The 12,276-nt window shown below is 42.1% G+C and overlaps 1 protein-coding gene across 1 annotated transcript in view; it reads left to right on the forward strand.

The window, feature by feature from the left end:
• Positions 1–10,748, forward strand: part of LOC124161402 — a 74,531-nt gene extending 63,783 nt beyond the window's left edge. The window contains exon 2 of the mRNA XM_046537747.1: positions 7,930–10,748. Within this exon, the coding sequence (XP_046393703.1) occupies positions 7,930–10,748 (2,819 nt within the window). The remainder of the gene's footprint in view (positions 1–7,929) is intronic.
• The last annotated feature ends 1,528 nt before the right edge of the window (positions 10,749–12,276 follow it).

Raw genomic sequence — 12,276 nt, forward strand, 5'->3', positions numbered from 1 at the left:
ATGTTATCGAGGAAGTCACATCATCCCTGTGCTATGTCTTAAGCTAGGATATTGCCGAGGCATTACAATGAATGCGTCGAGATGATCAAACCGTAGCCAAACAGAGAAATAGGGTAAGTGAGGGATGATGTGAATAGTTGACGACAAGAGAATAATATTACCCCCTACAATATTGATTTCATGACTAGTGATCCAATTTGTAACTTGTATAAAGCTGCCACATTCAAAAATAAAAAAAGCTAAAAAACGGCTTCATACTTACTTGGCGCTGTTACAAAATCTTACCCGCTTTGAATCCCGAGAAAAGTTTTTACATATTTCGTACAATTTGGTGTGCATAGTAATCGAGCTATCATAACACACGAAGTTTAGAAACCGTTTTACATGAATCACAATTTTTAAAAACTTGCTATTTTGTACATAAATAATAATAGATTACACTTTCATCTAGAGAGTACATCGATCGTCATTATCTTTAGATTTTATTGAAATCTATACCTAACTAGAAACAATCTCTCCACCAAAATCTCACCATCACTTCCTATTCGAATTTTTCTTCTTGAGGCAGGGATCAAGATAAGTGAAATGTGATTTCCCTCTCTCCAAGACCTTCCTTCCGTCTGCGGAATATCTCCACCCCGTCGGTACAGGCATGTTGGCCCTATCTCCCCTATATCAGGTTATCTCCCCTTAATCCACACACCTCCGATGTGGCCTGTCACCTGTCCAGTGGGCGCCTACCCCTCTCTCACCGCCACAGCGCATATCTGCCATTTCCCCTAATTAACCGTAGCGTGCACAAACGACTAACCTCAAAGGAACCATCACCAAGCACAACCCACTACACCAAAATCTCACTTCCCCCAAAAAATCCGTATGTGCACTGTCCGGCTTTGCCCACCGCCATATAGTTCTCCACAGAGTCAGCAGTCATCCCCTCACCACCACCCTGCTCCTTGCTACGGCCGTATTTCATTCCTTTATCTTTGAGCTTCCTCTTTAACTCCCCCTGCACTATTAACCCCCCAACCCGCCAAACGCAATCCCTCTTAAACCCCGTCCTCTTTCACACCCGCTCACAAGCCTCTCTAATGCCCTTACCCCATTCTTACTTCTCTTATACTCTCTACTCCCCCCATTTGGGAATCCCCGTGTCTCTCCTATTTATCCTCCCCGCCTCACCCACTCTCAGCCCATCACCCCTTTAACTCCACAGTCCCATTAAAAAAAACTCACCTTCCCTCCGTCTGCATAACCCCTCCACCATCCTACCCTTCGACTATATCAGCCCCCACACTTTCTCTCCCTCTTCTACCCCATTCTCTTACCCTTTACACTCAATATATTCTAATTTTTTTCAATTTCATCCATCCGTCAATACCGAAGTACCTGAACTTTTTATCTAAAAAGGCACGATTAACTTTCAAATGGAATTTTCAGATCGTCGGCGTTGAGAATATTTCTCGCTCAGAGCTCGGCCTCGAGCGGCCCTAACCGTCACTGTGATTCCAAATCCCTGACTCCCGCTTTCCTCTCTCTCAAAATAGTGAGAGTGCGGGATTAAAGACCAGAGCAAGGGCCCTGGGTGTTGAACATAGGCCAAAAATTGGCTTTAAATGTATGGAGAAATCTTCTGCAGATAATTGTTATTTAGGCATCCTTAGCCAATAGCAGCTTCTAAATGCATAAATATGGGTATTCAAATAAACAAACACTTTCCCGAAAAAATATTAATTTAAATTTGTTTTTGCGGTATAGAGATTCCAAAGCACTCCATAGAATCTATCTCGGACAAAAAAGTGCCCGCAAGACACAGAATCGCATGGAGGATATGGAAGCGTGGCAGTTCTTTCCCACGCGCCTCGGAGGCACGTGTTCCTCTTACAAAGAAAAATAAATCACCCTCTTTTATTTTTCCTGGAAAAAGACTGAATTACGGCTTTGCTGGCCGTCACGAGGGGTGACGTTAATCACTTGCGGGACGCTTTCCTCCCCACGCTGCTGCCGGGAGCTCGGAATCCACCCACGCTCCCGTTATCTGCTCAGCCAATCGGATATCGCTACATCTCCACAGCTGTGGAGCCAAGGCTAGATGGATCCGATATTATCACACAATGTCCGGTTGAAAGGAAGAAGATCGCCCCCACTTCCCTCATCTCCCATCTCAGGCGTGGGATTTAACGAATGAATAACGGCAGGTATGTATGGAAAGGGGAGAAGGATAATATCGTACATTTACCATAGTTGATTAGATATTTGGGAGGAGATGTATGGGTAAAAGCTCGAATAGAACCTTTAAACGTTGCAGCCTATGGAATAAAAGCTGAGCTCCTCAATGAAATCCTGTGACCCTGGAAAAATGGTGATATTGCCGATTAAACTAATAGGGAAAAGAGAATTGGAAGCCCAAGTTGAAGAAACGCTTTCACTACTTTTTCTAAAAGCAATAAAAAATGCACTAAAAGAAGGGGAAACTTAGTTTTATGTTTTTAATTTCGACGGCGTAGGCAGAGTTATTGTTTATCCATTTTTCCTGTTCCTATACTGAGATATATGGTACTCTCCCATTATTAAGAGTAATAAATACCGTTAACGTAAATTAATTTTTGCATTGAAATAAATTATAATGGATAGCTCACAATGTTATAATGGAAAGGGAAGATGATCTCCCACAACTCATCCATCTACCATCTCAGATGTGGAATTCAATAAATGCGTAGCGGTAGGCACACGTGGAAACGAGAGAGAGGATAGATGTTGCGCAGTTGGTGCAAAACTCGGTACCTACGCTCAAGGTGATCATTTTCCATCGGTGGTATACAGGTTCCCATTTTTCTCCGACAACCGTCCGTTTTCGTACACTAATTCTGTTGATGTGATATATCCCGTGCCAGTTCCCGTACAACTCATCTCTTTGGCTCTCTTTCTCTAAATCCAAAAATTTCCTCCTCCCTTGCGTTTTGGGATAAAATCACAAAGTGCAGCCTAGTCCTCATTAGTTTCCATTCATGAAATCCGTCTCGGCCCTTCGGCTGAAAACGAAGAGAGGGGATCAGGGAAGAAAAATAAACACAATGGCATTGAGTCTGAAAAATATGAAGGCGGATGTTGCATTTCAGGGGATGATTGATCTGGCATATTGACGTCTTCCACGAACGCAAAGGCTAATGAGCCTAAGACATCAATAGCTACAGAACCCATTACCGGCCGAGTAAAGAAATACTTGAAAACATGTATTTTTTCTCTTCATTTTACCTAATAACATGCTAAATAAGATAAATTGAAAATATGGGCCTTCAAAAAAATTTGCTTATGGTAGAAAAAATGTTGCGTTTTCGCAACGTTGGCCGAATCCGTTAGCTGTATGCAGTTATGCAACCCGCATTACAATACATTGCCGTCTCATAGGAATATGCTGTTTTTACTGTCGGATATAATCCTCTACCTTTTTATGCCACGTATATGACAAATATTGTCATATTGGATAAATAAAATCCTTAGATATTGTGTTTCCAATGAGATGTTGTTGTTATTTGACCTAAATCCACTATAAAATAGACATGCTTTACGGTTTGAAAGAAATAAGTCGGAGCGAAAATTTTCTCAGAAGAGCATGTATTTCACATTTTTTATTGACTTTAATTTTATCATTGCAGATTAAATTACAACAATTAATGGCTAGTAATGGAATAATTAAGCATTTTGGGTGCAATGGAACATAAAATTTCGTACATTCATACATGGTTTGGCTTTTACACTGTTTCGGCAACTACTGAATTTTTTTTAACTCTATGGCCAAATTCGTCCTTTCATGCTTCACGAATCCGCGATGAATTACATGGCCTAACTTTTTCTATGTTTATGGAAGCGAATTCTATAGGGGCACGTCATCTACTGACTGATTCACTTCACTTTTTAGATGCGTCCCTCCTAGATACGATTTGAAGTCTACCAGTGAAATTTACATCCGTTGCATAACCTGTACAATCTCCTGGCGTTAGGGCAAACGCTGTCCAGTAAGTTGATAAGCTAGGACCTTTTCTACCCTGAATTCTAGTGCGGTAATTTGCATTTGCGTTTTCAAGTAGGTCCACACCTCCCATGTATTTACCCTACTCCCCAATAACACGAATAGTATTTTCTTTTATTAACATATAAAAGTATGTGAAATAGTATTTTCTTTTTCCTGCTGAAACTTTTCCCTGTGCCCAATGGAAGCAAAAAACTTGTATTGCTGTCTACAGGGACAATCTAGTTATCATTCCATCGAACAATACTAAGACCTTCGACTTTATCAAATGTTTGTTTTCATGTTCCTCTCGGTTTCACGTCAATGGTTTTATTATATTCTATCAGGCACTCCTCCGTTATATTTTCACGGATGGCTTCAGTGACAAATAATCCTATTTCTTTCAAAACAATAAATAGTCTTCAAGATGAAAAGAAGTTATCGAAAAACATACGATGATTCGAGGGATCAGGGATAATCTTGAGAAATTCCAGAATAACACTTGCTTCCAAGCCTAAATTTCGATGGAAGTAATTTTCTATCGCCTGGTTGAACCCTAAAACCGTCTGAATAACATAAGCACCATAGTTAAAAGCAAAATATAAAAGGCTTGTTTTAAAAGAAAATTAATGCACTGTAGTGACAGAAGTAAGGTAGCATTTGCTCATTATTTCAAAATTTATGTCCAAATAATTCGAATTGTAATAATTTTTACTTCAAGTCGTCAAATTGAGGTCATAATTTACAAATCTGTCATTTTTTTCCAGACAGGAATTGTCTAAAAAGTGTAGATTATTTTTTATTTATCTAAATATGTTTTGGTGCAATCATTTCCGAACCAAATCTACGCCTTATCTTCTTCATTCACCCAATATCCAGTTGCGGAAGTTGGTGATGTCGCTGAATAGTGAAGTAAGGAAGGACTAATTCGGATTGAATGTACAAAGTTTTGTGTTCCATTGCACCCGAAATGCTTTCATGTAATTCATAAATAGTCATTATTTGTTGTAAATCAATCTTTTGTGATAAAAATGTCAATTAAAAACTGGAAAATACGTTATCTTCTGTAAAAATATTCGCTTTGACTAATTTCTTTCAAATCGTAATGCATCTCTATTTTATACTAAATTTAGGTAAAATAATGCAGCATCTCATTGGAAATATAATATCTAAGAAATAGATTTGATTATTAAATATGACGATATATGTCAAATACGAGGCATAAAAAGGCGTAGGAATATATCTGACAGTAAAAACGCCATATTCCTACGAGACGGAAATAGGTGGTAATGCGGGTTGCATAACTTCATATAGATACCGGTTTCGGCCAACGCACAGTGGGCGGAAATCGGAAAAAGCCGGACAAAATTACAAAATGGCTTTTTTTGAGTTATAAACTTGAAACTTCGCAGGCATACTCAGAAATGATTGAAATTTATGGATATGTACTTCATTTGACATAGATCCTACCCGTTACTGAGATACAGAGGCTCAAACGTGAGCAAATTTCCATAATAACGCCCGTCTTCAATTTTCTCTGAAAATCTTCCAAAGTAAGTGGATGGTGAAGTTATGGGTGGATTCTTGCGAAATAAAAAACCACATAATCTGTTGGCATGGTGTTTTGTCTTTAATTTTCCGTAATCTTAAAGAATACCGTCCAGAAATTATTACCGTGCAGTAACAAAATGGCGGATACTGTTTTTCGACAAAGTTTTACATTTAGGTAGAGTTTCAAATAGGTTTTCGGCACGGTCGCGCGGAGTAACTTATATGAGAGCATTTTTTGAAGATTTATTAAGGTTTTTATGCAGTTTTCTTTTGAAATAAGTTTGCGTCGCCGGAAATGACATTGATTTTTCGACCGCGCGGCAGGGTTCGTCACCGCGCGTCGGGAGTTGGATTAGCCGCGACGCGGTAAGGTTATTGAAGCTGTATGGGTTTTAACGCTCACCATTCACCGTTTTTATGTTTTTCTTCAAGACACCGGTTCTCAAATGGTCTATGGTGAAGACAGTGGAGGTTTTTCATGCGATGTAATTGCACGTTTCATCGAAGTTGATTCCGTTTTCTTTGGATACGATCGAAGACCATACTTCTATTAAAAGCGTTCAAACCTCGAAAAAGTGAGTTGTTTTCCTGGGACTCATACACAAAGACCTTCCAGAAAGATACCAGCTGAGACCCTTATACCTTCTTCACTCTCCGATCCCTGACCCTCAGGATTCTTCTTCGAAAACGGTCGTTTTATGACACCGCGGAGTGGAGCCTTTGACCGTCTTAACGTTTGAGCCTCTGTATCTCAGTAACGGGTAGGATCTATGTCAAATGAAGTACATATCCATAAATTTCAATCATTTCTGAGTATGCCTGCGAAGTTTCAAGTTTATAACTCAAAAAAAGCCATTTTGTAATTTTGTCCGGCTTTTTCCGATTTCCGCCCACTGTGCAACGTTGCGAATACGCAACATTATTTTCCGGATCTGATTTTCGCTTAATGTTGACTCCCTGACGAAATATAAGCTTTAATATCTATTAATTGACATTTCTACGTCCACATGGACGAATAAAAAAAACTTAATAAAGGGAATAGTTACTCTTAGGAAAAATTATTTATCTTGCTTAGCAGGAGACTAGAAAATTGACACATTTTGAGTATTTTTTTTAAATATCGAAATACTTATTGAATGTAATTATAATCTCACTAAAAATCAGTTTAAACTTATTTTTATCGAAAAAAGCGAATTCTACAGGAATAAAATTCAATTGGAACATTTTTTTTGCATTTCTCAATAATGTTGCATTTTCACAACGTTGGCCGTAAATGGGTTAATCAACGCGTGGCTTTGGCATATCACTTTTAAACTCAGCAGCGCCTCAACCTGATGTCCTTAAGATTCCCCTTTGATGACTGGATCTTTTGTATCATAGCTTAAACGAGTCAACCAATAAAAATTTTTAAATAAGCGTACATCCATGCCTACATTGTGAGATAAAAACTGCGCTCATTATAATGTACTTGAAATTTATATTTCTTGTAAATTTTATGTGATTCTATTTCACAAAACTTGCCCTAATTGCACTACTAGTTTGCTGCGCACTATATGTGAGGCTTATACATTGCAATTATATATTTAATATTATTATGTTTTACATTAGTTTATTTTCAGCTTCCTCATCACGTCTAAAGTTCTGAGGGGCCAACTGTTTTCTATAGTGTGTCCTGACAATTTCCCGACAAAATTTCGGCAGTCACCGATCAATATGCCTGAATCAATGTACCTATTAAGACTGCGTTCCAGTCTATAAAACGCAAGTTTGCGGGTAAAAATAACTTAAGGGAATAAATTGTTGCCTGGGAGTCTGATGTTGCTCAATTAAGGCAACTTACTCGCAAATAGGTATTTTAAACGTGCATGCTATGGAAAGAAAAGATGGCAGATATTACTAAAATAAGATTTAAAATTTTCCGGGAATTCATTGCATCCTGGTTAGTCAACTTTTCATTTCTGAAAAATGAAGCAAGATAAAGGCCATAGATGTTCACTGTTGTTACCAGTGTGAATAGAATACAGGGTTTCCATTTTTAAATGTGGTTGCTGGAAACATTGAATACAGTATTTTCATTACACAAATCATTCATAGCTAAAGTAAAAATCGATGGGTATTGAGCGTTGCTAGTTCGCCTCTTGTCTAATAGCATGACTCTAAAATACCAAATATTTATTATATTTTTGCGTAGTTTGATTTATATAAATAAATTACTGTCATCATAACGTCAATTGTGCCCAAACAACCTTTAAAAGCATCTTAAACTCTTGAATGTCCTTGTATATCCTGGCATAATTAATCACTAAAATTAAATTTAAATATTTTCGGCGAAATTTATTTATTGGATACCATATTTTCTTCTTTCGCAGGCTGCAACAAGACTATCCGCACCTCCAAGGTAATCGGCAGCCCTCGTGTCACGATAAGCAACAAGGGAAAGCCAATTCACTGCGTGTACCGCCTGGAGCCTCCAACGATCGACCCCCGGGACGTGTTCGAGATCGCCTTCCGCCACTTCAACATTCCCACCGTCTCGTCCGAGACCCCCGTCGACCCCTGCTTACCCGCCGCATATCTGCGCATCGCCGACGCCGGACGACCGCCCGACCAAGTGGGCTCCTACTGTGGCAACCTGCTCTCTTCATACACCTCCCACGCATCGCACCACCCTGGCCGAAGGCGCTTCTTCCTCTCGCCCGCGAGGTTCGGCCCGATCGTCATCGAGTTCTATGCAGAAGAGTTCAGCCCGGAGACTCGCTTTGAAGCCGCCATATCGGTCTTACCGCGTCGTCTTGCAATCGAACGGCACAAAGAACTCGCCCTCCCGCAACCTGGAACCCCGATGTCCCACGAGAACGGCCAATGCGACCGGATTTTCCTAAACTGCCGCGGCCCCTGTGACATAACATCTCCGGGGTACCCAGGGTTCTACCCAAGGAACGTGACCTGTCGCCACAGGGTTATTTACAACGAAACGTCCGAGATGGGAGGGAGGATAGCGGTGGGTGGGCAGTATTTCGATGTGTTTGATGTCGGGGCTCCGGAAGTGCGTCACCTGCAGAGGCCCAGGGGATGGCGGCGTAGGCGGAGCGGGGAACAATCCGAAGAAGTCGCGGTGGACGCGTGCCCCGGTGACTACGTGGCGGTCAGGGATTGGCTGGAGGGCACTTCCTCCTCGGATGAGATCGCTAGGTTCTGTGGGAAGGGCCTCTTCCCGTCTGTGGTCGCCAGAGGCAGATCCGTCATTGTCGAGTTCCACTCATCGCCTCACGGATCGATGGACCATGACGGTTTTTACTTAACTGTGGGCATCGTCAGGCCGGGCCCTCGACCGCGGGTCGGCGAGGTCATGCCATCTTCTGGATGTTTCTGGAAGTTCACGGCGATGAAGGAAGGCTTCCAGGGTGAATTTCACTCGCCAGGCCACTGGTATCCTCCGGGAACTGAATGCACCTATCTCATTGAGGGTAAAGTGGGACAGAAAGTGCGAATTTACTTGTCCTCCTTCCAAGCGAAAGGGAACACTTGTGATATGGATCGCCTAACTCTTTATGACGGCGGTGACCTCGTGGGTTCGTACTGCACTGGTGAACGGACATCTAAGAAGAGACTAAAGGGGATGTTCAGGGATTCTTCGAACAATTCCAAGGGCAAGAAAGCGGAACAGGTTCCCTCGTATGGAAATTCCCTCTCGCCAGCGGAACCTTACGTATCCCATAGTGATGTAGTGAGATTAGTGTTCCATAGTGATGGGGGGTCCTTCGACGGGCGACAGTTCATTTTCAGCGTCTCGTACGCGTTTTTGGAGGAGGAGAGGTTAGGAAACCAAATGCTAGTGGGTTCCAGTGGTTGCCAAATGTTGGTGCGAAGCGAGGACGCTATTTCGGGTCCTTTCTCACTGTTGGCAGATAGGCTTCCGCTGCTGTTGGCAACCAGGACCAGGTCTTCCAACTTCGATGGTAGCGCAAACGAAGGTGATGGCGACGAAAATGACTCAATGATGGCAGATACAAGTGGCTCGGTTGACTGCTACGCCCGTTTCGTCGGTAGGACGGGTGAGAGGGTTAAGCTCGAATTTCACAAAGTGACATTTGCCCACAACAGGTCCGCCACAATAACATCCTGCGATAGCGAAGACTTTCCTATCACGGACGACGTGATATATGTAATGGACGGTGGTCAGCATCATCCGTCGAGGCCACTAGGCTGTATTAGGTCATCCACTTTCTTCGACACGCACGACGCCCCGATTGTATTCTACTCCAGTGTCAACGAAATACGACTCCGTCTGCAGCTACACCGGATCTCGTCTTCTGCCCACGCGGATCCTTCTACATATAGATTTGAAGGTCTGTATCACTTCCAGAGGGCCGATTCCGGCTGTGGAGACTCCTCCGAGTTGTCTCAATCTGGACATCACGGAGTGATCAGATACCCCCCGTTTTTGGATGCCACTGATGCCGACGACGTCGAAGCAGATGGACCCTTGCACTGTTCTTGGTCAGTGCAGGTCACTCGGGGAAGGCAAGCAATTTTAAAGCTACAATACTTGTTCCTCCCATCGGACTGCCGCCTAAACAGAATAACGATCAGGTTCTTTGGTGAAAACCCCGTGACCGAGGGCGAAGTCGTTCTCTGTCGGGAGAACGCCACTTCGCTAATGGAGATACTTCCGCCGGATTGGGGTCGACCATGGCCAGCGGGCTTAGAAAGACTCGGTGCCTCAGTGGAACTCTGGTCGCAGTCTTCTAGGGCCCGTGTCCGCTTCGCTTTGAGGTGGAGCGAGATCTCTCCGAAGAAGCTTATCGTGGTGCGGCGGATGAAGAAAGGGGGCCTGGTTTGGGAGGAAGAGGAGATGCTTGACAACCCAGACTGTGATTTCGAGTGCCCCGACGGCATCTCCTGCCTCTCCTCGAGGGCGTTATGTGATGGGTCAATTGACTGCCCCCAGACGAACTTCACCGGACTCCCGCTGGACGAGCGTTGCGACGGGGGATCGAACCCAACGAACGGAGAGGTGGATATCGGAGCCACGTTCGCCGCCCAGTGGGTTCTCTACGTTGCCGCTTCAGTTGGAGTGGCGTGCGTGGTTCTCTTGCTTGCGCTCTCTATTGTCATGGTGATACCCAAAAAGCAGGGATCACAGAGTTCTCTCCTGAGGTCCTCTCTCAAGGGTCCTGTGAAGTGACGTAGGCTAATCGACGACTTCCACGTGCCTATGATGGTAGTGGTGATACTGATATAAAGCGAAATGTTCTTCCTCTCTCCTGAGTCATGCGTGGCAGTTTAATGACTCGTAGGTCAATACGGGTGGACATTGCATTCTGGGCTAATGCACGCTAGAGTGGCTTAAAATATCATTTCTTGTTCTCATCTCTGAAAACTTTGACATCCAAGAAGTCCGTCAAAGTGAATGGTATTCTTTGAAAGGAACGTTGCTGTCTATCAAACGACTTGTGAAGTTGTTTATTTTTTCGACAATTTCTACAGTCAAACGCCTAATTTTTACAATCTTGGAATATTAACATTCATGGTAATGGTAAATTAAGTTCCATTGCACATGGGGAAATACTGGAATTAGTTGAACAAGGTCTGTTGCAGCATGCAACGGCGGAAAAATAAAATAAGCATTCATCGAGTCATCGATGAATTCGTAATTGTCATCATTTTAGTGCTGGAATTTTTTTATAGCCACGGCATTGGATTACTCAGCGAGCATTTCTGAAATGATTTCCTTTTTATTACCTTCTTTGGAAAACATTGGCATCCAGGAATGGTGCGGAGGTGGTATTTGTTCATAATGGTCACAACTGTATCATAATTCAAGTGGAGTAGTTCGTTTCTCAAAATCTTTTTCAGACAGAGGCAAAAGTTTTTGCCGCAAAAGTTGTATTTTTAGGGCGAAAAACACACCAAGTGGTACATGTATTCATAATGAAGAGTGACGACCTACAGCAGTATTCACCTGATGCCACTGCTGATAACTGATTCATTCATATCACATTATTTCTAGCTACCAAGCCTAGAGTAATTTTCAAAAGTCATAATGGATGTAGTATTCTTCTGAAGTTTTTGATAGTTTCTCTCGTTAAACTACTGCAAGTTTTCAAGCGATACTTGGTCTTCAGAGGTGGTGCTATCCTTCACTGCCAGCCTTGTCATTTCATTCAAAATCAAATCACCGTCGTCAAAACCGTCAAAATCACCCGTGATGAAATGGGAACTCATTTTATCTGTCACTTAACTTTGACGGCATGTATGCTTCGATCCGGTTAACTCTTGGGAATACAATGTGCAGGAGGTCGCCATGAGAAACCCTCTTCCATTTTATAATTTAATTATTATGCATTTTTCGGTACTGAGTTTATTTTTTTCTGTACATTAAAGTTACTACGGACGATAAATAAAATGTGTTAAAAATAGCCCAGAGAAAATTTGGAAAAATACGAGTACATCTCAATAAACTTTAATGTTGCGCATTTTCTCTCATTACCTCAATAAAATGAAATACTCATTGCTGCTGGCGTGAAGTGAAATTAACTGCATTTTAATGCTCAAAATAATACGAACTCAGGCGATTATGGTATTTATGCGCGTTAAGATACTTTACGGGGTACAGTTGTGTAACGTAAGCAATAAGTTATTCTAGCAAGGTTAAAAAAAATGGAAACAGTTTTCCGTGGTACCATTGAAAAATCGCCCAGACACAAGAATTT

Source organism: Ischnura elegans, chromosome 1, assembly GCF_921293095.1.
Source record: "Ischnura elegans chromosome 1, ioIscEleg1.1, whole genome shotgun sequence".
NCBI classification, from domain to species: domain Eukaryota; kingdom Metazoa; phylum Arthropoda; class Insecta; order Odonata; family Coenagrionidae; genus Ischnura; species Ischnura elegans.